Genomic DNA, 27966 nt, shown 5'->3' with positions numbered 1-27966 from the left:
TGTGGAGTCGACATGCATTAAGGAATCCCACTCCTTATTTTGGAGAAATTGGACTCCCTACACGAGGGAGGTATTTCAATTCCTGGACACCTGAGGAACCCGGAATGGATTTCTTCTACCAATTATGCCCTCACTTGTTTTTTATTATCCCAACATTGCCCTTCATTTGACACTTATCCAGCGCAGCTCATTCTCCATCTCTATCAACAACACATCCTCTGCCGCGCAGGGCCACATCACATACCTTGCCTAATCTCCATTTGTTTCATAGAATCGCTAGACTCTTACTTGAATCTGACCGTTGCACTCTTAACCAACGTAATGGACCAGGATCGAGACGGCAACTAGACCACTCCGTGCTGGACCATGAATGGCCTAGATATGAGGTGGTGGCTATGGAGGCGTAAGGGTGTGGAAGATAGAAACAGGGCAAGGAAAGGCAGAGGTGGGTGGAGGGCAGTGCAACTGGACTTCAAGATGAAACGAAGGCATGGGAAAGATGGAGATGTGGGGGATGTGTGGGGGATGGATGGAAATAACCATCTTTTAATAACTAAATAAAACCTATTCATATATTTTTATATAGATGAATTTTGTTATATAAATTTAATTAAGAAATTTAATTTAATTAATTAGTATGAAAATAATTTATTTATGTAAGGGCAATTTAGTAATCAATCTAGTTTTAATTCCGATTGAAGTGCATTAGTAAACAACTTATATAGACTCAACATTATTCTTACTTTGATTCTAGTCAGTTTTAGTGAACAACTTTAATAGGAATCTGATTCTGATTCCACCTAATTTCAATTCCTCTTCAATCCTCGATCTAATTACGAATTAGTAAGAGATAAAATGTATGTAGAAGGATAAATATGTTATTTTCAAAACTTAATGAAGGTATTATAATAATTAAAAAACATTTATTAAATACTCAACTATGCGTTTTATTAAAGTAGCTTTTAAAAGTTAAGCTGCTTTTAAAAGCTGGAGGGTATCGCTTTTAAAATAAGCAAAGATATTTTACATTTATCAAACATTTTTTTAGTATTTAACTTTGATGTGAAGCAGTTTTTTTGTGAAAAAAAAGAAAACCGATACTAACGAGGTCTTAATGTTAAAAAAATAAAAAAAAATTCAAAACCCCCTTTTTTATAATTTTTATTCCAAAATTAAAACAATTTTCCTTATTTATTTTTTCCCGAAGGTGCCTCTTTTTCTTGATATCTTTTTTGCCCTCCTCTCTCCCCTAGTACTGTTATCTCTCTCTCTCTGCAACTTCACTTTGCTTCATCTCAGCCCACAGAGATCTCTCTCTCAAGCTTTCTCTCTCTAAAGCTCCGATCGCTCCAAGCAGGTTCTCCAGACTCCTCTCTTGAATCTAACTTTCTTTATGTTTACAGTTTACTACCTCTGCTGGTTAATTTCACATTTAATTTTATTTATTCGTCAATAGTGATTGATCTGTAATATCATGTTTCCCAAACAAATCTCTTCATTGCTTTGGATGTTGGTGCGGATAAATTTCTGTGCTTTTCCATATTTTGCTAAATTAGGGTTTATGGAATTTTAATCAGATATTGTTTTGTTTATCATTATAGCTGTTATGTTCTGGGCTACTTCATTTTTTCAGCTGGCCCTTTTTTTTCTTAGGTCAAATTCACATGGTCTACTCCATTTGGGTTTTATTGGGATTTCTGTAACATGAATAAATACTTCTGGGTTTTTGAAATTGTTTATAATTGTAAGCAAATTTCCGCGATTTGAGCGTGTACGTAGGGATTGGTTTCTAATGTGTGATTTATGGTATTGTGATATTACACTTATGATTTAGTACTTGTTACTCGAAACCGTTTTAGCTCATCATCCTTGGACTTGACTTAGCTTATCGGGTTATTAGAGTTTTGTATTGCAGTTATTATGTTGCTAGTATTCTGATTCTCTTGTTGCAAATATGATATTTACAATGTATCAGTGCTTATGCTTCTACATTCTTTATCAAATCTTACTAGATTTAGTGGTGCTTAAAGTTCGATTTTATTTGTCATATTTTTTCAATTTATTGATTTTTTTTATTGGTTGGTTATGATTCTAATGTGTGAATTGTGATATTACACTTATGATTGACTTCTCGAAACCGTTTTAGCTCATATTAATTTAACATATGAGCTCAAAGACAAAGCCTTTTGTGCTTTTAACTTCAACTTAAAGCGCCTGTGTGTGCTTATCGGGTTATAAAATTGCTCGTTGACATTTTTACTTTGCTATGTTGCAGATTCTCTTGTTACAGATATGATATTCACAATGTATCACTTGTTATGCTTCTATATTCATTGTAGCATTGTTTTTTAAATGTATTGATTTTCTAATTGGTTGAAATGGGTATGTGCATTCCGCTGTAAAATTTCAAAGGTTGTTTTTCTTTCATGCATTTGTTAGGTCATGAATAACTTAAAAAAGCATGTTGCTTTGGCTCTCGTGTTGTTATCATGTGTTTTTCTTTTAACATCTTAGTAGTTTCGTCATTATGTTTCTTACTAATATTACGAATTTTAAACTCTCTGTAGATAGTCATGCAGGAAGCAACTCCTGCCCCTGCTCCCAATGCCCAATTTGTTAGCAATGCCTTCATGGAGCAATATTACCATATTCTTCGCCAATCTCCACAGTTAGTGCATAAGTTTTAATTTTTATCAGGATTCAAGCTCTCTGAGTAGGACGGATATCAAGGGCAATATGACAACAGTGACAGCCATGGAAGTAAGTATTTTTTCTTATATTTTCATGACGCAGTTTCTACTTCAAGCTCATGGATTAGTTTTCGCAGAAATTATTTTCTAACAAGTTTTGAGATTTGACTTTCAATTTTTGTATGGCTTAACATGAATTAGGCAGCGCTTTTCTGTATGTTTCGGATTCAGTTTTTCACTTTAACACATTAAAGAAAGTTTAATTTGTAGCAAGCATGTAGAAATATGTATATGTTGTAATGGATGAACATGAATTTGGCAGCTTTTACATTGTTGTATTAAACTTTTCTATAAGTGCATGTTGAACAAATACACAGACGGGATGTCTATTTGATGCTTAAGGCTCCAAATTTAGACATTTATTGACAATTGTAACTAGCCTATACGGTAACATTTCTTATATGATACGGTCGCTGATTCAGATGGCCAATGCTCCAGTCATGAAATGATGAAAATTTTGTATTTAGGCATTAACTGCATGTTGAACATGTCACAGTATAAGAAGCGAGGCCTTTAATGAATCAAATTCATGCCCTTTTTCAGCCCAAACTTTTTGTTTTGGAAATCTTGAAATATTGTGCATCACTTCTTGGACTTGATAGAAAATGAATTAGAGAATCCTAAATTTTTGTTGTGATTAATAAAGATGCTAAATATTACATTTGTTAACATTGCATTATCTTTTGGAACAGGCAGTGGGTGAAAAAATTCAGTCCTTAAATTACGGAGACTATACGACAGAAATAAAAACAGAAGATTCCGTGCATACTCAAAAGGAGGTTAAGGATGGTGCTTGTATGGATGTTGTTTGTAGGACGGAAAAGTCTCAGGAGACTAAAAAGGCTAAGTTTGAATCAGTTCCTCCAAAGGTGGATGAGTTTGGGAGATTGGTCAGAGAAGGTTCCGGTGATAGTGACTCTGACGATTCACTCTATAATAAAAGGTATAATAAAAGAGGTAGAAGTCGAATACATAGCCGTAGCCGTAGCCGCAGCCGCAGCCGCAGTCGGTCTCCTCTTGATAGCAGGAGGGGAAGTTCATGGAGGAGAAGAGAGAAGCGAAGCCGTTCTCGGAGGTACTTCCAACTGTGCTGTATCTGCATTGTTCTGTTTGGTGGGCTGTTTAATGTTGACTTGAGTTTAGGTCTGAGGCATCTAAATTGCGGGGGTCTTTATTTGTCTTTTATTATGATTTCATAGAGTACAGTATCTGAGGAGAATAATAAATATTCCTCTTGATTGTTTGTGTTCCCAGTCGGTCTTCTAGGAATCAAAGAAGCAGGAGTAGGAGCAGGTCCCCCACATTTAGGCGTGCAAATGAGTTCAGAGATGGCAGTAAGAGACAGGACCGGCGCCACATTCCAGAATGTTTTGACTTCCTTCGAGGCAGATGCTACCGAGGAGCACACTGTCGGTATATGCACCGGGAATATGACAAGAATGATGGTTCAAGGCAACATAGGAGCAAACCAACACTTTTCGAGTCTCAGCCTAGTTTCAAAACTTTTGGGATTAAGGAAAAGGTTGATGAAATTAAAGCTCGGGAGATGCAACTCTGTGAAGATGCACCTATTGCTAGAAAAGATGGTCAGTTGATTGATGCTGAGAAAATGAATTGTGAGAGTTCTAGAGTCACAGATATTGCAGTGCAAGTAAAACAATTAGTTCCCGAAAACCTTAGGGAAACCACCACTCACATTCCTGACAGAAAAGAATTTCACGAAGTGCAAAAATCTCACCACCCACCCCCTCAGCTAATAAGCAGTGCTGGTAATATGAAGTCATCTGATGGTACTTCTGAGGATGTGCTTCCTCTTATGAACAAGTCCGTAGTCAAGCAACCTCAAAAGGCTGATTGTCCATCTGTTCAGATGGAAAACTCTTTCATAACAGATCTGTCACCGGTTCAAGCATCCACGACTTCTCCAAATATGGTTTCTAGTAGTGAGCCTTTACCAAATGCAATCACCTCGACTAATGTGTGGCCCATCAAAAGTTCTAATGACCAACCACTTTCATCACAATTCATGGCTCCTAATTCTAAAGAGTTACCTCTTCCCAGCATCTCTGCTGTAAATTTTCCATATCTTTCAGAGCTGCCCCTTCCTCCACCTCCTCCTCAACCTTCACAAGGTGCCAGTGCTGTTCATGCTCCACAGATGCATAGGGATTACAATTTGATGCCACTCTGTCCACCGCAGTCTATATCTTACCAAGGTTCCTTACCCAACCAACATGCTCAGTTCTCTCTACCACCAAATTCCCCTTGGACATCCTTACCCCCGCCACCTCCACGACCACTGTATGATTCATCTTTAAATGCAGGAACTACCGCACTTGGTGGTTCTTCACAGTTTCAGCCGAACCATTTGGTTCCAAGGAATGACTTTGGTTCTCAGCCTTCTATCAGGCCATACTCAACTGTATTGCCTTCTCATTCTCAGGCTGATGATTTTCTGCATCGTATGTACCCTCCAATGCAGGAATTTCCTCGCCCTGTGTTGCATAGAGCAGATTTCAGATCAGGCAACTCATCAAGTCAACCATTTGGAGGCCCTGGTCATATGAGAGAAGACCACTTTACACATGCTCCTGTGCAGGATTTAAGTTCTTCACACACTTTTGCTCATGGCAACACGCACCCACAGCCTGGTCCTCCTTCACAGGAATTGACTATGAACAAATTGCAAAATTTCTCTGGTGACAATTTTCCTTCTGGCAAGCTTTTAAATTCATCCTCACAGATTCATCCCTGTTCACAGAACCAACAGCCAACCTATAGCACACAATACCCTGTTGGTGATGGCATCTTGGGTGTGCCTGGGAAGACTGGTGCGCAATACCCTGTAGGTGATAGCATTTTGGGTTTTCCTGGGAAGGATGGTCCTATGTCCCAATACCCTACAGATCTTGTGGATAGAAATCAATCGTCTCGCCTTCCTGATTTTGGGGCATCTAGAATACCTACACATCATAATCCTTACGCATCTACTTTTGAGCAGCCACTATCCTCCAAATTCAGTTCTAACATTCACAATCAAGACAACGGTGCTCCCTCTGGTAACATGTTTGATACTCCCTGCAATTTGAGCCAAGTTCTTGTGGATGGGCAAGGTGTTGGCAGTGTTGGATCAAGACAGACTACTTCATCGCCGAGTTCTGCTAGAGCTGCTGGTCAGCTATTGCCCAAGTCAGAAGCTGAGCAGTATGATCCACTTTGGGACAGCATTGAGCCATCATCAGCTTTGCTCAAGAAACATGGTCATGGTCAAAAACAGGAATCTGCCGGTGATTCCAATATCATTGTGAGGCTCAGTGAGAACAAGCATAAAGAGGTTGAAACCGTTGCATCAGCTACATCTCTGGATATCGATGAGTTTGGTGAGACAGCGGATGCAGAAGTGGGTGTTGTTGAGGACGAGAGTCTGAGTGATCGTGGTGGTGCAGCAAACATGGCTGGTGAGATTGAGATTGATCAGGTGGAGTCTCCAGGGAAGAGCAAGAAGAAAAAGGATTCAAGATCAACGAGACTTTTCAAGATTGCTATTGCAAATTTTGTAAAGGAAATTCTGAAGCCATCGTGGCGGCAGGGTAATATGAGCAAGGAAGCGTTTAAGACCATTGTCAAAAAGACTGTTGATAAGGTCTCTGGAGCCATGAAGAAGCACCAGATACCCAAGTCAGAGGCAAAGATAAATCACTACATTGACTCGTCACAGCGGAAACTGACAAAACTGGTGATGGTAAATACTTTTTCCAATTCCTTTCTGCTTTGAATGACATGGTGGTGTTAGTTGATTGGGATTTTGACACAAGGCACAGTGGCACACCCTCTTAAACTTCTGCATAAATAAATTTTTTGTTCTCCGCGTGAAAAGAGGATGAAACTCATAGTTTAAGGCCTGATGCTTTCGGTCTTAGTGCGAGAACATGTTGCGTAGTTTGATCTTCACTGTTTTCTCTATATGATCTGCAGGGTTATGTTGACAAGTATGTGAATGTGTAGACGTCAGCTGTGTTGAAGCAACCAACCTGCACGCAACGGCACAATTTCTTGAGGGTGTCATCTCGGACCAAAAGAGAACTGGATCTCTCAGTGAAGATTAAAGTAGAGCCTTAGACCTTTTGCAGCAAGTCACAACTATATAAACAGTGATCATTGTATACTATATATATAGTGTGAATTCTAAGAAGGTTGATTGAATGGTTCGGTGAAATGGGGTTATAATTATAAGTTAACCATGCTGGGAAAATTAATAGTCAACTATGTAAATAAGACAATCAATGCGGGGTGACTCAGTGGTTAGGGATGAATACTTGGCCTATATTGCACATGGCACGTCCTGGTTTCAGTTCCTAGCGCTTGAGAATCACACGGTTGTAGTCAAGAGAGGTTGAAATGCCTCTTTGAATCTTTCCGATCACCATAAGGGTGGATTGTCTTGGCGAAGTCATCAGCTAGTCCCTTTTGAAGAAAAACCATGTAAATAAGACATGATAGATGGTGACGGAGAAGATTGGTGGCAATGATCATGATGAGCGGCGAACGGGATAATTAGGGAATTAACATATATATCTATGTTGCAGTTGACCATATTAACCCAAAATTCATTAAGATTTCTGGCTAATTACGAGATTTTATGCAAGAGACTTGTAATTCAGTAGATTAAGAACTATGCACTTGAGGTCGGACTTTGCATAAAGTCGCCCAACTTTGGCAGTCACGTAGAACTGTTAAATTTAATCAATAATAATCCGCATAAGCTTTAGCCTTTACCTAGTAATCAAGGAGACCTGAAATGGTTGAAATCATTTGTCGTGCAAATATCCGATCGGGTGCCGGTGCATGGCACGTCCTTGATCCAGTCAGGGACATTCTGCTAGATTCCGGCTCACCCTCGTCAAAATTTGCCTAACTAGAAAAACCCGTTTCTGCCAAATTGCTGGAAGCTCAATTGCCTTCGATGTCAATTGCAGTTCCGTCTCTTAAAACTTCGGCAGCATACAAAACAAGTTAGAAACAACTAAAGACTACATAGGAAGGAGAGATGAGAAGCGAGATTCACGTAGATCATTCGGAGTCCAGGCCGACCTATGATGTAAGGTTAAGGGCGTTGAACTCGAAATACCAGCCTTATTGCATTCAGTCTCCGAACGAAACTCTCATTAGAAAAGCATTTGACTTTGGGATTAATGTTGAGAACTAGAGATAAGTTTGGTTGTATGAATGAAACTCTCCTCGGAGTACGCTTACACTGACAATGATAAACAGGGAGATCAGAGAAACTTACTCATATTCGTTCCAAATCCGAAACCTAGGTCTTCATGCGGTTGCAGTTGGGGAAAGACAATCACAATGACAGACAAGAATTGCAAAATTATCGCAAGTAGAGATCTTAGAAGTTACAAAAATGAGCGATAATGTCATCCAATCACCCAACTGCGGTTGCATTTAGATTTTATACAAATACATTACTGCACAAACTAAAGGATAAAAAAAAAGTTGTGTCAAGTACCCTTTATTCACGTCGAACACAGCATTTCATTAAGTGAGCAGACTAGACAAGCATCTATGCTAACATGAACAGCGTCTCTTTAGTTCGACGAGAGGAACAAAATAACACACATATTTTTCCAGAATCCCATAAGCCTGCAAGAAGCTAAAACAAGCTGAGAATCACTGATACAATTAAACACGAAAGCAACAAGCAAGCAACGCCAAATAAGTACATAACCTGAGAAATCAAAGCATATAAAATACACAAACACAACGACAGGAACCAAGGAGAGAAACAGGGAAAAGAAAAACTAAAAATTAAAAATTAGGAAGGAGCACGTGGATAGTCGTTGTCTCTATGTATCTTCAACGGGCCAATCATTTATGAAAAGAAATTACCACATTCAAGATGCAGCCAACAAGCTCAGAGGAAATTGAGAACCATCACCAGAAGCATAGATTGTACCAGACTTTGACTGATGCATCCCCAACAAACAAATTGAACCTTCAACAAGATTGGAGTCATTGGACCACATATTACTTGTCTAATATCTGTATAAAGGTTGGCCATGTGCATTATGTTCTATGAAAAATTGACGTTGGACGAGATGAGAAAGTTCAGGGAAGCTAAAAGTGAGCTCTCATGGTGGCTTGTTCTCTACCTACAAGGTTATCAGCATTAAGACCTAAATTCAGGGGGCAAATGACTCACAGAAATGAACATAAGGTTTTTGTACTAGGTGAAGAATCTATGTTTTTTCAATTAACTTTCACAAAATAGATGATAAATATAACAGTAAACTGTGTCAAAAACAAAACAAAAGTCCCATATTCTCAATCCTCGAATCAGATACAGACTATGCCTCAAGGTTTAAGGTGTAAACTGCTGCGTTTGCGGTACATTTACTACTCATACTTGTATTCAACTAAAGACTCATTGAATCAAATATTTTCATGGTTTCCTGAGGCTATAAAAGACGTGGATGGAGCACCTACAGAGGTCCGTTGAAGCAAAAAATGCATCCTGCTTCAGCATCAGAGAAACTGAATTTGCAACAATCCAAAGTTACAGCTAAAACGCCGCTGAAACCAGCAATTCCTAATCAATCAAGCCTCAGAAAGCATAAGATTTATCAACTAAGAACAAAATTACTACCCTAACTTGACCATTCACGTATGCTCCAACCATAAAGCAGACACAAACACAAACTCAACAAACTCAAAACAACAGAAACCACCTTCATCACGAAAAACCCGAAGCACAAAAACCTTTTTCATTTCTGTCGAGCTATGAACCAAACTAAAGGGATCAACTTCCTGCTCAACTATATTCCAAAACACAATAAAGACTCCTCCTTTTGCATATATATCACTCCATTAGTAAACTTTCACAAAAATAATTAACCACAAAACACAAAATTCCACTTAATTTGCAGAATGCCCAAAATAAAAACCCTAAATTAAATTAATTAAAGCCTTAAACTATCAAATTAAGGAAAAATTGGATGAGGGAAACGAACCCAATTCATTTCTGGTAGCCTCCACCTCGAGCATTGTAATCCTCTTCAACGGCATCGGCCAAGTAAACAGGTGGGAATTCCGAGACGTCGAATGTCGTCCTCTCCTTCATCATCTTCTCCACATCCGCCTTCTTCAAAACGGTGCGTCTAATCGGTGGACGGTTGCGCCTCTGGTCGCGGGTATAGTACTTGATGTCGTACACGGTTTCCGGGTTGGAGGTGGGCACGCAGGCCTGGACCTTGGTCGTGGCTGGGCACTCGACCCGGTACTGGAGCGCGCCGGGCACGGCTAATTTGTACTCCGGGTCGGCACACGGGCCGGTTATTTCCCACGGTTTCTTGAGGTACCGCTTTAGGGTTTGGGCGAGGGATGACACGGCGGTGGAGACCGATTTCGCCATTGGAGAAGTTTTGAGATGCAGATCAGGTGAGAAACTCAGGCGAACCAATAAAACTAAAATATATTAATAAAATTAAAATTTATTAATAAACTCACCCCCATTTAATCAATTTTTCTCGTACGTTCTATTATTGTTAGAACCCTAAAACGCTTTCATAGAAAGAAAAAAACACCAAGCTCCTTTTGACACATTGATGATGATTTTCAATTTTTAATCCCCTAACTAAAGCATGACTCGATTTATTCGAGTAATTGTGAAGAAAAGCAAGTGTTTTGGTGTTGGCATTGTCATTCTGCCCAAAACGATAAATTAAATCTCATTCATTTTTATTAATTTCAATTTTAATTTCAAGTAATCGTGAAGAAAATGCGAGGTACATATTGGAAGGAGAGCAAGAACATATGCTTTGATTTTATGTTTTTATTTTTTAAATAGGTGCAAAGATAAATTTACATATTGAATTAGATTCGTAAGCGTAGCTTAGGTAGTAAATTTGGTTTAAAGAGATAGTAATAATTTAATTACTAAATTATGGGTGTGTAATGAGCTTATATGAGTTCAAATTAAGTTTTTTAGAATACTCTTTATGTATTCGTCCTGAAGTTAGTATTTCATCACAGTGATGGAAAACAAACATATATGCACAGTAGTGCGAGTTCAATCTTTACCAACTCCCCTTCTCCCTAAAATCAACTTCTAACCTATTAACGCTATCCCTCTACTAAATAAAATACAAAACCAAGCAAAAAGAAAATAGAAGGGGCTCAAGACTGTACTTTGCACCTACCCAAATCATGGACTTTTCCTCACAAATTTGGGATTATTCTACTATCTCTAAATCTTTAGGGTAGTATTATTCTCACACATCTTTTTACCTTTCATATCATTTTCTTAATTTTTGATCGTGAGTTCGGATGAATTGAAGAAGTATAACGGTTAAAATTAACTGAAAATGTGAAAAGTAAAAAACGTGTGTGGGTAGTGGGTACTGGATAGCACCACCCAATTCAGTTACTTAAACTACAAAGTTGAACGTTGACCAAAACAAAAGCAGAGTAAAGTTAGTAAACCCATCTCATCATTTCCTTCCCAAATTAAAAGATCCAAAAACCCCTTTTTAATATTTTTTATTCCAAAATTAAACAATTTTCCTTATTTGGGTTTTCCATAAGGAACCTCCTTCTCATGTGATCTGACCAAATACATAAAAAGCTTCAGCCTTTAGCAACTATCCCCTCTTTCTTCTCTCCTTTTGGCCCTCCTATCCCCTTGTACTGCTCTGTCTGTCTGTCTCTCTCTCTCTCTCTCTCTTTCTGCAACTTCACTCTGCTTCCTCTCAGCCCACAGATCTCTCTCTCTAAAGCTCAGATCACTACCAAGCAGGTACTCCAGGGTCCTCTCTTGAATCCAACTTTCTTTATGTTTACAGTTTACTGCCTCTGCTGGTTAATTTCCCATTTGATTTTATTATTTGCCAATAGTGATTGATCTGTTAATGTCATGTTTCCCAAACAAATCTCTTCATTGCTTTGGATGTTGGTGCTGATAAATTTCTGTGCTTTTCCGTACTTTGCTAAATTAGGGTTTATGAATTTTAATCAGATATTGTTTTGTTTATCATTATAGTTGTTAAGTTCTGGGCTGCTTGAGTTTTTCAGCTGACCCCCTTTTTCTCTTAGGTCAAATTCACATGGTCTGCTTCATTTGGGTTTTATTGGGATTTCTATAACATGAATAAATACTTCTGGGTTTTTGAAATTGTTTATAATTGTTAGCGAATTTCCACGATTTGAGCATGTATGTAGGGATTGGTTCCTAATGTGTGATTTGTGGTATTGTGATATTACACTTATGATTAAGTACTCGTTACTTGAAACCGTTTTAGCTCGTAATTATTGGGCTATTAGGGTTTTGTTTTGCAGTTATTAATTATGTTGCTAGTTTTCTGATTATCGTTACAAATATGATATTCACAATGCATCATTGCATATGCTTCTGTACTCTTTATCAAATCTTTCTAGATTTTGTGGTGCTTAAAGTTTGATTTTATTTGTCTTATTTGTTCAACTTATTGAGTTTTTTATTGGTTGGTTATGATTCTAATGTGTGGTTTGTGATATTACACTAATGATTGACTTGCTGAAACCGTTTAGCTCATAGTACTTTAACATATGAGCTCAAAGACAATGCCTTTGTGCTTTTAGCTTCAACTTAAAGTGCCCGTATGTGCTTATCGGGTTATTAGAATTTCTCATTGTCGTTTTTACTTTTCTACTTTGCTGATTCTTTTGCTACAGATATGATATTCACAATGTATCACTTGTTATGCTTCTATATTCATTGTTGTGTTTTTTGAATGTAAAGATTTTCTAATTGCTTGAAATGGGTTGTACTTTCCGCTGTAAAAATTTTGAAGGTTGTTTTTCTTTCATGCATTTGTTAGGTCAAGAATAAAAAAGCATGTTGCTTTGGCTTTCTTGTCGTTATCATGTTTTTCTTTTATCATCGTAGTAGTTCCATCAATATGTTTCTTACTAATATTACAGATTTTAAACTTTCTGTAGATAGACATGCAGGAAGTGACTCCTGCCCCTGCTCCCAGTGCCCAACTTGTTGGCAATGCCTTCGTGGAGCAGTATTACCATATTCTTCACCAATCTCCAGAGTTAGTGCATAGGTTTTATCAGGATTCGAGCTCTCTAAGCAGGATGGATATCAACGGCAATATGACAACAGTGACAACGATGGAAGTAAGCATTCTTTCATGTATATTCATGACACAGTTTCTACTTCAAGGCTCACGGTTCAGTTTTCACAAAGATTAACATGAATTGGGCAACTGTTTTTCTGTATGTTTCCGATTCAGTTTTTCACTTAAGGTATTAAAGAATGTTTAATTGGTAGCTAGCATGTACAAAAGTATATATTTTAATAATTTTATAATGGTTGAACATGAATTTGGCAGCTTTTCCATCATACATTGTTGTATTAAACTTTTCTTTATGTGCATGTTGGACAAATACACAGACAGGATGTCTATTTGATGTTAAGGCTCCAAATTTAGACATTTATTGACCAATTGTAACCAGCCTAAACGGTGACATTATATATATGTATGTATGTATGTATGTATGTATGTATGTATGTATGTATATATATATATGTATGTATGTGTATATATATGTATGTATGTATGTGTATATATATGTATGTATGTGTGTATAGGGTGGTTGATTAACATGGCCAGTGTTCTAGTCATGAAAGATTGAAAATTTTGGTATATAGGCATTGATTTCATGTGGAACATGTGACAGTATAAGCAGCGAGGCCTTTAATGGATCAAATTCACGCCCTTTTTCAGGCCAAACATTTTGTTTTGAAATCTTGAAATATTGTGCATCGCATCTTGGATGTGATGTAAACTGAATTGCGAATCCTAAATTTTTGTCGTGAATAATAAATGTCAATGATAAATATTACATTTGTTAACATTGCATTATCTTTTGGAACAGGCAATAGGTGAAAAAATTCAGTCCTTAAATTATGGAGACTATACAGCAGAAATAAAAACAGCAGATTCTCAGCAGTCTTATGAGAAAGGGGTGATTGTTCTCGTGACTGGATGCTTGACTGGAAGGGACAATGTGGGAAGAAAATTCGCGCAGACTTTCTTTCTAGCTCCACAGGAGAAAGGGTACTATGTATTGAATGATGTTTTTAGGTATATTGAGGACAACGAATCGTTGCCGACCAATACTACCTCAGTCAATGGCATCAACGAAAGTGCTCCAGAAGCTATTGTGACAGCAGAACCACGTTGGCATTAGTTTTCTTTCTCGATATATCTTTTTTTTTTTTTTGTTTGTTTTGGCTATCGTTTTCAAATTGCTTTTATACCTTTCCAGAGCCTATTCATGCACCTGATCATCTTGTGGTGGACCCTGCAACTCCCCTTGAGGACGAAGATCTCAATAATGGTGCTGAAGTTTGTGATCCTTCAGATAATGACGAAGGATCAGTTGTTGAAGACGAGCTTGTGGAGCCCCCAGCTCTCCCAAGTCAGAATCTTGCAGAAGTTGATCCAACCCCTGATCCTGCCCCTGAAACTCAGGAGGATGCTCCAAAGAAATCATATGCATCAATTGTGTGTTAAGGCCCATTGTTGACTTTTTTAAGAGGGTATTTTTAATTTTCATGTCAACTGATTTTGGTGTGTTTTTACTTTTTAGTTGTTGAAGAAAAGCACAGTCAGTCCTGCCCACGTGGTTCCCCGCACTGTGAGGACAGTATCTGCAAACACTGACCACCATCCCGCCAGTCCTCCTGCAAAATCATTTCCTGCACCAGAGGCATCACCTCCTACAGGTGACGCTGCCCCTGAAAGCAGCCATTCTCACGAGGAAGGTAAATAATACTCAGCTTTCTGTCTTCGTTTACTCTCAAAAAACAAAAAAAGTACTCGGCTTTCAATGGTTGGGTCACTTAACTAACTACCATAACACTTGGCTGAGTTTTACTCTCATTTACGCTTTCATGAATGATGCATGATCTGGTAGCTATTTATTGTCATGCAAACAGCAACATCGAACTTATTCATGCAATGGGTTATTATCTAATTTACAATTTATTCTTTGCAGCACCTGAAGGTCACTCCATACATGTACGGAATTTGCCGTATGATGCAACAGTGGGACAACTTGAGAAGGAGTTCAAGAGGTTTGGACCTATTAAGCGTGATGGGATCCAAGTCAGGAGTAGTAAGGTATTCTTCATTTGTATAATTCACTTACTGATCCAACTGATCATTCTTTGGTGTAGCCTTACAGTTCCTATATTTTGGCTTTCTAGCAGCAAGGATTCTGTTTTGGCTTCGTTGAATTCGAAAGCTTGAGTTCCATGCAAAGTGCACTTGAGGTACTGTGCTTCACTTTCATATGCCACTTGTCAAATTCCAAGATTCTTTAGGCCTGGTTTTTTTAATACAATTAGTGTTACAATTTGGCTCGTTTAGTTCAAAACTAGTGTATGAAAATTGCAGAAATATTTTGAGTCATTTATATTGGCTCGAGAACATTTTGTTTGTATTATTGGCTAGTAGCCACAAGGCCCAAATGTAATTTGCTCATTGGCATTAACATGGACACTTATTTTGAGTTGAAAAAGGAGATACTGTCCCTGATGCATATCTACGGGTGTCCCCAGAATCTTAGATCCGTTGTTTGAGTAATAGAAAATTAAAATCTCCAGTGTGTTTCTTGTTACAACCTCACTGGGATATAAGTGCAGTTTGACTGGATTTGCAGACTGTAATGTGTTTATTCATAGTTGTGGGTGCCATCATATGTTTCCGCAGCTTGTATCAACGTATATTTATCCAATTTTGAACTTGTTGAAAATCGTTACAGGCCTCACCTATCACCATTGGGGATCGCCCAGCAGTGATTGAGGAAAAGAGAACCTCAACTCGAGGTAAGCTGTGGTTTATAGAAGGTTGCTAAGTAATACACAACTCCTATTTAAATGATGTTAAGCTAACAAAGCTTCTGGATGTTTCAGTCAGCGGTGGTGGGAGAGGGAGGTTCTCTTCAGGAAGAGCTGGCTATCGGAATGACAATTTCAGGGGTCGTGGGAACTATGGTGGTGGCGGCCGTAGCTTTGGCAGGAATGAATTCAGAAACCAAGGTGAGTTTTCTGGGCGAGCCAGGGGCTCGGGAGGACGCAGTGGAGATGGTTATCAGCGGGGAAGTTCCAATGGAAGAGGTGGGCGTCAAGGTGGGGGAAACCGCAGTTCTGTTCCCCCTAGTTGACGCTTTTTGAGAGAAAGTGGTGGATAGACAATTTTTTTCACACAACCAAGAGGGTCACTTTTTCTTTCCCCTTCTTTTCTTCAATTGCTACTTGTTGGATAAAGAATTATATGGAGCTGTTAGAAATTTTGGGTTTTTGTTAAATTCCGAGTTTCTACAAAGATTCGTGTTCTTCCCTATTTTTCGCTAACATGTATTTTATCTTTAGATTATTTTTATAGAGCTTACACGGCGTGAGTAAGTTGTGTTAGTTCAACTTAAATGTATTTCTACGAATCCAAATCTATATTTATGTTATTTTGATCAAGAAATTTCTTCATCGCCGTTTTCTAATCCATGCTTGTCGACATGGTAGTATGTTATAGATATCTCTAAGCATTCACAATTACACAAAAGAGCCAAAATAATGACTCATCCCAAGTGAGGAGACGAACTTTTATGCAACAGGAATGTCATTGTGTCGATGTCATTGTGTCGATATGCCAGACCAAGATCGGCTTAGGATATCGTGGAGTCACTTTGGCATCTCGATGTAAGTTTTGTCTCTCCCGAGATGGACCAAACTCATGAAATTTCAATTAGATTTCTGCAAACTGGATACAAGATTTGATGCAGCAAAAGCAGCGGAACCACCCGCTATTGCAGCCAAAGCAACAACAGCTTGTAGCCCTATCTCCAAAGGAGAATCCTCAGGCACAAGATATACAACAAATGGACCCAAAACCAGCAGTCCTAAGCTTAAACTCAACAATGCCCCGGGAGTTCCCGGGTCGGTGGCTGCAGATAGGATTCCGAATTCCTCCGCCTTGGAGAGCAACCCTAGCTTCTCTATCACGGACAATGAGAGCCCGGACTTCTCTGCCGCGGACAGCAGGCCGGCTTTCTCTGCTTTGGTCAGCAGCTTCAGTTGCTCCACCCTTGTTAGCAGCTTCACAGATGAATTCTGCAATGCAAAGTACACCCCATTTGCATTTTTTACTTATTTGACAAATAACCAAATAAAATACGATATATAATGAACAATTTCACTTCTAATTCCATCGAGACTTTTTGTAATAAAACCTGTCATACATATTTTGAATGAGAGGAAGATTATTAACCTTCTTGGAGCTGACTGTGTTGGTAGCTGAAGGAATGGGTTTCGTGGTAGCCATGGATTGGATGAGGAGAGGGGAGGAGGAAGCAAAGTTGCCTCCTTTTGCTGCTGCTGGTGCTCTGAAAGCGAAAGGCACACCGCCGGCGCTGCCGCTGTAAAATGCTCTGGCCTCCATTTTTCTGTGTGGTGGTGGTGGTGGCGGCTTTCAGTGGTGTTTCTCTATCAGAGAGATGATTGAATCCTTGAGGAAGGCTATGATTTGGGCTTAAATTAGTGGACAAGGAAGATCAGGTTCCATTGCAAACGTGTCACCACGTGGATCGCTGGATGGGAGAGGGAGATTGGTGTCCCTAGATTTTTTTCTTTTTCTTTTGGTGGTCAACTAGGCTTTTTCTTTCTAAATATTTGTTTTTAAATTGAATTTGGTTTTTTTTGGGGTGAACAAAAAAGTTTAGGGTGTGATTATTCTCATCATTAGCGCCATGACATACTATAACTTTTAGCCAAAAAAACTTACGCGTGATACTTAATTGCCAGCTATTACTAATGTGAATTTATGTAAGAATATATAGATTACGCACCAACGAGAATCGAACTTTGGTGGGGCGACATACAAGATGGGGACCTTACCAACTAAGCGAACCTTCACTGGCATTGAATTTAGTTTTTATAATTGTGTCATCAGCAGATTTTCACACTCATGTTTAGAATCTTGCATACAATTGTTTATTTTTTGCAACTAAATTGAATAAATAAAACCAAAACGGTAGACAAGATTAAACAAATTTGTGTAAGAGGAGAAAAATATGAGTGTTAATCATTTCCCTGGTTATATTACAAAATGTAAAGTTTTACGTTTGACACATCATCACTTGACAGATTTAACGACAACCTAATATTGAACTTCGAATTTCCATTTCATAGTAGTAAATGATAAACTCAAATCATGGATACTAACAAATCTGATGAGTTAAAGTTAAGGTGCTAAATTAATATGGACCATATATTTTTGGAGCTTATTTTGGTACTCCAAAGTTCTCATTGTACACTTTAACTTTCTACATCTAAAAATAAATAAAAATTTTGCGAAGAATGCACAATAAAACTTTTGAAGTGCCAATAATAGTTATCTATATTATTTTTTTTCTTTACATATGATATTATATTCTTAACCACTCTAATTAACAAAAATCAGACAAACTTACTAGCATGTAAAGCGACGAAAATTGACCAACCAACTAGAAGCCTAATCACATGCGCAAATTTGACCATATCTTGTATCAAACAATTTCTCCTCCATGTGGAAGAAAAATTTATTCTTAACCACTCTATTTAACAAAAATCAAGAAAACTTACTCGGGTGTAAAACGACGGAAATTGACCTCGAACCAACTAGAAGCCTAATTACATGTTCAAAATTGACCATATATCTTGCATCAAACAATTCTTCTCCACGTACAAGGAAATTTTCGCTGATGCTAACACAATCTCTAATACAGGTGAATTCTACGTCTAACCGGTAGTTGCTATACCTAATAAAGGGTTTTCAAATTTGTACGTCTAAACAATTTTCTTTCATTTTTTTACCCTTTCGATTTTGCATTGAGTGACCAAGTAAGTGAGGTTGTTTCGGTAATTTAATTTCCTTCCCCCTTTTAGAAACCCCCAAACCTAAACCCTAACGCAAATACTCTCCTCCCTCTCCTTCTCCTTCTCCACGCATCAATGGCGGACTTCAACGTCTCCCTCGAAAAGGCGAAATTTTTCTTGCAGTCGCAGTATCACGACGAGGAGAAGTGGGCTCTTAACATGGTACTCTCTCAATTACTCTCCTACTTTTCGATTTTGCACGAAGCGTGAAGAGTGGTTTCTTGAATCTCTTGATTCCAAGATACATATAGATATATAATTGTATATGTTTATATGATTTTTTTTGTATGTTTTGGCTAATAGTATGTGGGAAGATTTTGTATTATTTGGTGCATATATAGCTATACTATGACTTGCGATCGCGATTCGTGGATGTTTTCGGAATGTCTGTTATCGCGATGAATCTTGTGTAATGGTTGCGGGATGTGAGTGGCCGGGCAACCGGTTGTATTGCGTAATTGTCTGGCCAGTTGTATCCTGCAGCTATCCCGCAAGATTTATTCCGCATTGGTGAAAACCTAGCCTGTTATGTGCATCTTGTTGTGAGATTAGTAATGGGAAAGCTAATTTTTCGAGTTACGAGTGCAAGCGTTACTCATGGTTCATATGTGTCCGGTAAATCAGACTTTTTTGTGTTTTGATTTGATACAATCACAAAATGACTAATCAGTTTTGTATGTTCGTGTGTCGTTCTATTTGTTGTTTCTTAAGCTTAATATGTTAACTCAGGAACTTAGAAGTGGCGGAAAGTGTGGCTTCTAGGTTTGGTCAGGAAAGACGAGAAATTTAGGTGACCCGTGAAATTTAGTTATTAACATAACGGTCTACAGATGGGATAAATTTTCCTAACCGAGAATTTATGATGGCTATTGCACCTTTAACAATGGGTATGCTCTTAGGTCACGCGTGTTTCGTTATAGTTTGATCTTCGTATTGTCGAAATTTGACCTGAGGCCGCATAAAGTTTTTCCTCACAAGAGTTGTTCTTCTTTAGAAAGTTTTAGATTTTGATGATGAATGTGATTTGCAAAGTTGCCTTATATTTTTAGCCCTTGTTATACAACAACAACAACAACAACCAAGCCTTATCCCACTAAGTAGGGTCGACTGTATGAATCCTAGAACACCACTGCACTCCAGGTTATATTGTTGTTAAACAATTCTTACCATTCTTTCTGAACTGTGAGCTTTACTTGCTTAGCGTAGATGCCGGATGGTTATCTCATTTGTAGAATGCATAATTTACATCCTTTTTGTTGAGAAACCAATAAAAACAAAGGACTTAAAAGTGTGTTTCCATCTTGCAGAAATTGCTGCGTGCTGCAGGGCTGTTTGCAGGATCGATTCTTCTAATGAGGAGTTATGGTGATCTGATGGCTATATGAGCTCTTCCAATGTGTCGTAGGTCATCTTATTAAGCAAATTCTGTAAGGTTCCTTTTGTTCGTTATGCGGATTTATTTAGCATTCTGTTAAGTTACAGGGTTTTCCTGTTTACCTTGATCATGTTGATGTTAGTAACAGAAATGAGTTTCCAAAACATAAGAATGTGGTTCTATTGGAGAGTTTTCGAGATGAATGAAATTGCTTAGCTTTCATATACTGAATGGCGAATCATCGATTGCTTATTCATTTGATTTTTCATGCAACCTTTTCGCCATCTCCATTAGATGGTGAAGAGAATTCTTTTTTATACAAGCGATACTGGTGGACGGGATAGATGTTATGAGAGAGCTTCGGCCCATGCGGGCAATTGGGCTAGGGGCGGGCCTGTAGGAGAGGGGAGGCATGAATCCACGGCCCGAGCGCCTAAAGGAGCGTTGATGCAAGGCTGACGTTAGCCACGTTATAAAAAAAACTGCGTCAGGCGTGTGTATAACACTCGCGCGTGGGGGCGTGTCACCGATAGCTTTTCAGATGGTAGGGCCCGCGGTTTGAATTTTGAAACGTTACCGATGTGGGTGCCACATGGCACCCTCAAGGTTGTTGGATTTCAACGGATACTTTTTTTGGACGGTTGGATTTTCAACGGTAAAAAAAAATTCAAACCTCTCCCCACGACTAGATGGCGTAGCACAATTTCAGCCGCTCGATTCCAAATTTTCTTTAATCCAACAGCAGGAATTAATTAAGTTAATAAAAAATAAAAAAAAAAGTTAAAAATTAATAAAAAAAAATCCAATTTTCTTTTTTGAAAAAATTGATTTTATTTTTCTATAAATACCTTATCATTATCGAAATCTATCACAAAAAAATTGTACTTTCGAATAATGACACGTGAAGAAACGAGATCGGTTAAAAAACTTATCCGAAATTACAAATAAAATTATTTTTTACTATTTTATAAAATAAAAAATACTAATATTTAACAACCTATTGCCAAGGCTATTCAACTTAGGAGTGAAAATGCAAAAGATAATTATTATTCACTGTAAGGGATTCAATAGGCTGTTGCCTTGGGAGGCCTTCCAACCCTAGAAGTGCTCTTAGGGGTTTGAGTGGGCCGAGCGCCATTGCAAGTGAATTGGGAAAGTGAAGAACATAATAAATAAGGCCCATTGGATCATTATTTCACTATAAGAGAATGATTATGGGCCTATTTACAAGTATAAAGAATATGTAATGTCGTCTCTATTCTCACAAGTGAACTGTCAAGATTTAACTAAATAAGATTTGGGGTAACATGCACAATGGTTTGCAATAATTTATGTATTGAAATTAATACATGTCGTCATTCAAGTGAGTCGAATTTGCAGTATATCTACTTTAATGGGAGGGGCACATTTTGAATGTGGAATGCAGTGTGTTGAAGCTATAAGTCTAGGGATAGGCAACAACTATGGCGGGCAGGTAACCGCGGTTATTTACCCATAATCGTTTAAGTTTTTACCCACATAACCGTTTACCCATTAGGTATTTACATAAACGGGTATACCTATACCCATACCGCATACTCATTTACCCATAACCGCGTACCCATTTACTTTTTTTTTTTTTTTTTTTTACCTGTCTACCTATTTTTTTAACTACTTGAAAATGTATTTTTTTAACTACTTGAAAATGAAAAAGAAATTTGTCATAATTTTCTTTTTTCTAACTGTTAAATACCGTTATAAGTACATTTAACATGTATTTTTATATTAACGGCAATATTATTTATGAATATATGCGATGTCTCCCAATTATTTGACGGTCAATCTATTACAAGAATCATGCATGGTTGTAGGTTAATTAATATTCTTGTATATATAAGCACGCATCAGTCTACTAATAGGTTAATTTGATAAATATTTGAATTTTTATTTAGAAACATATGTTTATCGATCCAAGCCATTTAATCGATTTCTAATTTTGGGGTCAAATATTTATTGAAAACTCGAGGGCAATTAAATATATATATATATATATATATATATATATATATATATATATATATATATATATATATATATATACGCATCATCTAATAATAACATGTTTCTAAATGCTCAAGGTAATCATTATCTTGAATTGGTCAAAGCTCCAAAAGACTCCAAAACAAAACTATTGAACACTAATGCTTTAGCATATTCAAATCATATATATTAACCATTAGCCCGTTCTATCAACTATATTTTTCTCTCAAGTGAGGCATATATATATATATATATATATATATATATATATATATATTATATAGCCCTTTATAACCAAATTTATCTTAGGATACTAAACCTAGTTAGAAACTAAATTTTTTATTTTTATTTTTATTTTTATAGTTTTACATATATTAAAATAAACGGTTAAATGGGTACCCATTTATAACCGCGAGTAATACCCATAACCGCCCATTTAAATTTCACGGGTAAACGGTTATACCTAAAACCATTTATTTATCTAAACGGTTACCCATAACCGTAACCGTCAAATTTAAATGGGCGGATAACCACGATTACCTATAACCAATGGATATTTGCCCATCCCTAGTGAGGATCCTCTTGACCAAGCCCATCAGGCCTTTGAAATTTTATCCAACGGCTACAATTATTATAACTTTTAGAGGGGCCCCTTGTTTGTAGCCGTTGGATAAAATTTCAAAGGCCCAATAGGCTTGGTTAGGATGATCCTCACCCTTTGCTCAAGAGAAGATCCTGATCCGTATGTTTTGATATGAGTCTAATGTATTGCACAGTCATAGATAAGGTCTAATAAGTAGAGCAATTAAAGTATCCATAATTTGAAAACAAAATTGCATCGACTTTCGTTGAATGTTTTATCATGACTCTTCTAGAATTAACATGGAACTTTAAGTTACACATTAAATCTCATTATTTCATAAAAAAAACTCTCCTTTTTTTAGTGTAAAATATATCGTTGTATTAAAAAAAAAAAAGATTACTCACCAAATCTCGTCGTTTCATCAAAAACTTTGACTCATGTTTTGAATTTTCCCTGCGATTCCTACAGATTAGTATCCAAATTTGAATTTGAATTCGCATGAAGCTATGAGAACTACAAGTAATTTACATGTTTTCGTTGAGTCGTTTACAACAGTAAGCTTCATTTTTGCTGGTTTTTTTTATATGATTCTAGTCTACATAATTCGCGATTGTCTTATGTAATTAATTGCTCAAAAGGCTTTTGACATTGATTATGTTAGCTTCAGGGGCTTTTAACATTACCAAGATGGAGGACTACATCTTACTGTTAGAATCATGTAAAATTACTTATTCCACCATGATAGGTAGTTATAATACGATAGGTAGTTTAGCTTGTACAAGTACTTATATGGCAGATAGTTCAGACTGTAAAGTACTTATATAATAAGTAGTTTAGATTATAAATGATCAGTTGAAATCTAAGTTTATGCCGACTAATATTATAATATGATAGGTAGTTTAGCTTGTACAAGTACTTATATCACATGTAGCATGTAGTTTAGATTGTAAAAGTACTTATGTGATAGGTAGTTTAGATTGTAAAAGATCAGCTGAAATATGGGTTTATGCCGACTAATAAGTACCTAATGTAACATCCCACATCGCCCAGGAGAGTGGTGTAAACACGAAAAATTCCTGAAACAAGAAACAAGAATACGTGTACAAAATATATTTTTTTGTGTAATGATTTTGGGGTTACAATCTCTTTGTAATTTGATCCTCTGATTCTATCTTCGTAGGGTGTAGGTTTGTGGATGAGTTGTTGATCCAAAAGGCCGTCGGGGCTTGATCTAAGGATGAACAGTTGATGAATGGATCTTCAAGGGGCGTTGGGCTTGATCTTGAAGAACGGGTGTATGAGTTTGTTGAGGTTGTTGATCCAAAGGGCCGTTGGGGCTTGATCTTAGGATGAACGGATGATGAACGATGAACACTTTCTTCAAGGGCCGTCGGGGCTTGATCTTGAATAATGGTTGTGTGGATTTCTTCAAGGGCTTTTGGGCTTGATCTTGAATGAACGGATGATGAACGATGGACACTTTCTTCAAGGGCCGTCGGGGCTTGATCTTGAATAATGGTTGTGTGGATTTCTTCAAGGGTTTTTGGGCTTAATCTTGAAGGTTGATGGATGAACGGATCTTCAAGGGCTTTTGGGCTTAGTCTTGAAGAACGATTGGATGTGTAGATTTGTTGAGGTTGTTGATCCAAAGGGCCGTTGGGGCTTGATCTTAGGATGAACGGATGATGAACGATGAACACTTTCTTCAAGGGCCGTCGGGGCTTGATCTTGAATAATGGTTGTGTGGATTTCTTCAAGGGCTTTTGGGCTTGATCTTGAAGGTTGATGGATGAACGGATCTTCAAGGCTTTTGGGCTTAATCTTGAAGAACGATTGGATGTGTGAATTTGTTGAGGTTGTTGATCCAAAGGGCCGTTGGGGCTTGATCTTAGGATGAACGGATGATGAATGGATCTTCAAGGGGCGTTGGGCTTGATCTTGAAGAATGATTTGACGAAGAACGGAAAGTGTTTTCTTGATCCTTCGGGATTTTCTTGAGAGCTTTAGAGTTTCAAGGCTTCAAGGTTTTGGTGTGATGTAAATCCCCTTCTTTCTTTTCTTCCTTCAAAATGAATGTCTTGGCTTCCTATTTATAGAATTCCAAAACTTGATTTTTGGATTTAAATAATCAGATGAAATAAATCATTTCTGCCAGGTATTGACACGTGTCCTATTTGATGACTTTTCCAATTTATTTCGATTTTTCGTTGAGTCACATGCTACATGTAAAATTTATGTGACACGTGAGCGTTGAAATTTTAATTATTGGTCAACATTCATTTCACCGAAATTTTGATGTCTACAAATGGATCTTGTAAGCATTATATGTATATTCCCATCTCTACCTAGCACGAGGCTTTTTGGGAGCTCACTGGCTTCGGGTTCCATGGGAACTCCGAAGTTAAGCGAGTAGCACGCGATAGCACTCCCATAATGGGTGACCCACTGGGAAGTTCTTGTGTGAGTTCTCACAAACAAAATCGTGAGGGCGTGATCAGGGCCCAAAGCGGACAATATCGTGCTACGGCGGAGTTAAGCCTGGGATGTAGTGAGGGCCCAGGCCGGGATGTGACAATTTGGTATCAGAGCCAATCTCTGGCCGGATATATGTCGATGAGGACGTCGGGCCCCTAAGGCGGGTGGATTGTAACATCCTACATCGTCCAAGGGAGTGGATCTTGTAAGCCTTATATGTATATTCTCATCTTTACCTAGCACGAGGCCTTTTGGGAGCTTACTGGCTTCAAATTCCATCGAAGTTAAGCGAGTAGCGCTCGAGAGCACTCCCATGATGGGTGACCCACTGGGAAGTTCTCGACTCCACGGTAGCACGATATTGTTCCGCTTTGAGCCCCTACCACGTCCTCACGGTTTTGTTTTTGGGAATCAGAACTTCGAAGTTAAGCGAGTAGCGCTTGAGAGCACTCCCATGATGGGTGACCCACTGGGAAGTTCTCGACTCCACGGTAGCACGATATTGTCCCGCTTTAAGCCCCTACCACGTCCTCACGGTTTTGTTTTTGGGAATTCACACGAGAACTTCCCAGTGGATCACCCATCATGGGATTGCTCTCAAGCACCACTCGCTTAACTTCGGAGTTCCGATGGAATTTGAAGCCAGTGAGCTCCCAAAAGGCCTCGTGCTAGGTAGAGATGAGAATATACATATAAGGCTTACATGATCCACTCCCCTGGGCGATGTGGGATGTTACACCTGAGTTGAAAAAAAATAATAATAATAATATAACTAAAAGCGAGGCCCCCCAAGAGATTTATAGGTGTTCGAAATTTTGGAAATGTCCTAAATTAATTTTAGGAAATATATGGTGCGCATAGAATGACTCTAACTTTGGCTTATAGCACACAGTTTTTTGTGAAAAAAAAAAATTGAAATTTTTAGCTTTAAGAAATATTTTGTGCTGGAGTTAAGGAAAATATTGCAAAACCTTTGGATGTAATCCTACCTATTATTAGGTCCTGAAACTATTTTCTATTGATTCTTAAAGTGAGAAAATAGAAAAATATCTTTAAATTTAGGTTTTAAATAATTGATTACAAGTGTTTAAAAATGAATTATAATATATTTTGCACGGAAAAAATATATTTTTAAAAACACGAATATGATAGTTTGTTGTTACGGTAAGAGAAATAAAAGAAACATTAACAAAATAAAAATAAAAATAAAAAACTGAAAAAAAAATTGAAAAGGAAAGGATCGGTATGAAGGTAGCGACTTTTTTGAAAAATAGTTGCTAGCTATGTAGCGATTGATCTCAAAGAGTATAGCTAACTATGTAGCGATTGACCTCAAAGAGTATAGCTAGCAAAGTACCGATCGTATCATTTTTTTTTCTTTTTTTTTTCTTTTTCCATTGAATAACTATAGTAGAGTAAAATAGTAATCACAATGCAAAGTATCAACCTAACAACAAAAAGTGCTGACACATGGAGTCCTATTCATGGACCTAAATAAAAAAATAACTAAAAATTGGACTAATCTAATTGTTAGGCCATAAAATTGGGAAAGGGCTCCTTTCTGAATCTCTTTTACTAAATCCACCCAATCACCTAATTTGGACCCTTGAAATATGGTCCAATGGCTAAAGTTATTATAACTTTTAAAGTGGTCCCCTGTTTGTAGCCGTTGGATCAAATTTCAAGGGCATAGATTGATTGATTGGATGAATTTGGTGGAAGGGATCCGGAGAAGATCTCTTTCCATAAAATTGGACCTATTTCAAGTTAGTTTATTTACACATAACAGATTTGTAAGGAAGAAGTTAATTTAAACCACATATTAATGAAACTCTTTTTGTTAACTGTAAGAAGGTGAAAAAACATTTTTGTCTTCTATCACAAAATAAAATTATGGACAATTAAGTAATTTGCACAAACTAAATTTTACAGTTGTTTTTAAAAGCATCATCTACATGTAATCCTAACAAATCACCTACAAGAACTCCGAATTTTTACGGGTGTATTGTTTTATGCAACTTCGAATTTCTATGGCACTTATTTTCAAAACTTCAAGTTCGAGTTTAAGTACGAACTCTAGGTTCATGATACCTGCAAACAAACACAATATACATATGTAGTGAACAGGAATAACTTCGGGACCTATGTGTGAAAAGAATGGGTGACGACCCAAAATATGGGGCTGTTGTGGCTTGCAGGCCCAAAATAGTGGTTGTTGGGTTGCTGGGCAACAAATGAGAAGTAAATAGGTTAACAGATTATATACCCAATTATTGGGCTAAGAAGGAAAAGTGAAAAACAAGGCCTAACTCATGGGCTTGTTATTTCATGCGAGCCAAAAATAAAATAAGGCCCAAAAGAAAAAAAAATAAACAAGTAGGACGGTTTGGTGCATATGCCCAATTGGGTTGCGGGTCGATTGCAGGCAGCCCAGGTCCGTAAGAAAGGTGATGCAAAACGGCTTTGTTTTGGACCTTAGAGTTTTAGAGCAGGAACGACTTGATGGCTCGGGCAATGCGGCTTCAGGCAACGGCTCCCATGCGTGTAGGGTTTGAAAAATTCCATTTTTTTCTTCTCTTATTCACGCATATTCAATTCACCACAATTATAAGAACAATAAATTTAAGCTGAATCTATAATTTGAAGAAAAAAAAACATGTAAAATTAGAGTTCATGCTTCAAGGGGAATGTTTCATGCAATCATTGCTGAAAAAATATTGAAATTGAAACCATGTTTTATAGATTACTTGGATTGCTTGATGAATATTGTGAACGGCTTTGTAGTAAACAAGTA

The 27966-nt window shown here is 37.6% G+C and overlaps 5 protein-coding genes across 9 annotated transcripts; 3 read left to right on the top strand and 2 right to left on the bottom strand.

Annotated features, from left to right (window-relative positions):
- Nucleotides 1-1227: 1227 nt before the first annotated feature.
- On the top strand, nucleotides 1228-7428 carry LOC137713075 (zinc finger CCCH domain-containing protein 55-like). Of its 2 annotated transcripts, none has more exons than XM_068452323.1 (5): nucleotides 1228-1357; nucleotides 2568-2760; nucleotides 3443-3825; nucleotides 4005-6492; nucleotides 6726-7428. In XM_068452323.1, exons 2-5 carry the CDS (start codon nucleotides 2737-2739, stop codon nucleotides 6753-6755), a joined length of 2925 nt encoding a protein of 974 aa, XP_068308424.1. In that variant the 5' UTR covers nucleotides 1228-1357; nucleotides 2568-2736; the 3' UTR covers nucleotides 6756-7428. The 2 variants fall into 2 exon arrangements, with proteins under 2 accessions (XP_068308424.1, XP_068308425.1); XM_068452324.1 differs by having other exon boundaries at nucleotides 1237-1357; nucleotides 2572-2760.
- A 724-nt stretch (nucleotides 7429-8152) lies between these two features.
- Nucleotides 8153-10367, bottom strand: LOC137713077 (uncharacterized). Of its 3 annotated transcripts, none has more exons than XM_068452326.1 (2): nucleotides 9767-10366; nucleotides 8153-8409 (listed from the first exon to the last, which is right to left on the bottom strand). In XM_068452326.1, the coding sequence occupies exon 1, from the start codon at nucleotides 10165-10167 to the stop codon at nucleotides 9772-9774; it is 396 nt and encodes a 131-aa protein (XP_068308427.1). In that variant the 5' UTR covers nucleotides 10168-10366; the 3' UTR covers nucleotides 8153-8409; nucleotides 9767-9771. The 3 variants fall into 3 exon arrangements, with proteins under 3 accessions (XP_068308427.1, XP_068308426.1, XP_068308428.1); XM_068452325.1 differs by having other exon boundaries at nucleotides 8153-8399; nucleotides 9767-10361; XM_068452327.1 differs by lacking the exon at nucleotides 8153-8409 and adding an exon at nucleotides 8437-8751 and having other exon boundaries at nucleotides 9767-10367.
- Nucleotides 10368-11375: 1008 nt separating this feature from the next.
- LOC137713073 (nuclear transport factor 2-like) lies at nucleotides 11376-16293 on the top strand. 2 transcript variants are annotated; one of them, XM_068452321.1, is made up of 9 exons: nucleotides 11376-11550; nucleotides 12732-12917; nucleotides 13680-13983; nucleotides 14073-14311; nucleotides 14397-14571; nucleotides 14805-14929; nucleotides 15016-15081; nucleotides 15573-15636; nucleotides 15724-16293. In XM_068452321.1, exons 2-9 carry the CDS (start codon nucleotides 12738-12740, stop codon nucleotides 15972-15974), a joined length of 1404 nt encoding a protein of 467 aa, XP_068308422.1. In that variant the 5' UTR covers nucleotides 11376-11550; nucleotides 12732-12737; the 3' UTR covers nucleotides 15975-16293. The 2 variants fall into 2 exon arrangements, with proteins under 2 accessions (XP_068308422.1, XP_068308421.1); XM_068452320.1 differs by having other exon boundaries at nucleotides 11423-11550; nucleotides 12714-12917.
- Nucleotides 16294-16538: 245 nt separating this feature from the next.
- Nucleotides 16539-17311, bottom strand: LOC137713074 (uncharacterized). Its single transcript, XM_068452322.1, has 2 exons — nucleotides 17075-17311; nucleotides 16539-16917 (listed from the first exon to the last, which is right to left on the bottom strand). The coding sequence occupies exons 1-2, from the start codon at nucleotides 17243-17245 to the stop codon at nucleotides 16549-16551; spliced, it is 540 nt and encodes a 179-aa protein (XP_068308423.1). The 5' UTR covers nucleotides 17246-17311; the 3' UTR covers nucleotides 16539-16548.
- Nucleotides 17312-18722: 1411 nt separating this feature from the next.
- LOC137713881 (mitochondrial import receptor subunit TOM5 homolog) lies at nucleotides 18723-20321 on the top strand. The gene is made up of 2 exons (XM_068453231.1): nucleotides 18723-18882; nucleotides 20028-20321. Exons 1-2 carry the CDS (start codon nucleotides 18796-18798, stop codon nucleotides 20103-20105), a joined length of 165 nt encoding a protein of 54 aa, XP_068309332.1. The 5' UTR covers nucleotides 18723-18795; the 3' UTR covers nucleotides 20106-20321.
- The last annotated feature ends 7645 nt before the right edge of the window (nucleotides 20322-27966 follow it).

This window comes from Pyrus communis, chromosome 13, assembly GCF_963583255.1.
Source record: "Pyrus communis chromosome 13, drPyrComm1.1, whole genome shotgun sequence".
NCBI classification, from domain to species: domain Eukaryota; kingdom Viridiplantae; phylum Streptophyta; class Magnoliopsida; order Rosales; family Rosaceae; genus Pyrus; species Pyrus communis.
This window is presented reverse-complemented; position numbering and strand designations above follow the sequence as displayed.

Bases quoted from the DNA above. Each gene is read 5' to 3' on its own strand.
- LOC137713077 (XM_068452327.1), bottom strand. From the start codon at position 10,167: ATGGCGAAATCGGTCTCCACCGCCGTGTCATCCCTCGCCCAAACCCTA.
- LOC137713074 (XM_068452322.1), bottom strand. From the start codon at position 17,245: ATGGAGGCCAGAGCATTTTACAGCGGCAGCGCCGGCGGTGTGCCTTTC. The intron at 16,918-17,074 runs GTTAATAATCTT...TTTGCATTGCAG, and splicing joins ACACAGTCAGCTCCAAGAAG to AATTCATCTGTGAAGCTGCT.
- LOC137713073 (XM_068452321.1), top strand. From the start codon at position 12,738: ATGCAGGAAGTGACTCCTGCCCCTGCTCCCAGTGCCCAACTTGTTGGC. The intron at 14,572-14,804 runs GTAAATAATACT...TATTCTTTGCAG, and splicing joins CAGCCATTCTCACGAGGAAG to CACCTGAAGGTCACTCCATA. The intron at 14,930-15,015 runs GTATTCTTCATT...TTGGCTTTCTAG, and splicing joins TCCAAGTCAGGAGTAGTAAG to CAGCAAGGATTCTGTTTTGG.
- LOC137713881 (XM_068453231.1), top strand. From the start codon at position 18,796: ATGGCGGACTTCAACGTCTCCCTCGAAAAGGCGAAATTTTTCTTGCAG. The intron at 18,883-20,027 runs GTACTCTCTCAA...TCCATCTTGCAG, and splicing joins AGAAGTGGGCTCTTAACATG to AAATTGCTGCGTGCTGCAGG.
- LOC137713075 (XM_068452323.1), top strand. From the start codon at position 2,737: ATGACAACAGTGACAGCCATGGAA. The intron at 2,761-3,442 runs GTAAGTATTTTT...CTTTTGGAACAG, and splicing joins CAACAGTGACAGCCATGGAA to GCAGTGGGTGAAAAAATTCA. The intron at 6,493-6,725 runs GTAAATACTTTT...TATGATCTGCAG, and splicing joins AACTGACAAAACTGGTGATG to GGTTATGTTGACAAGTATGT.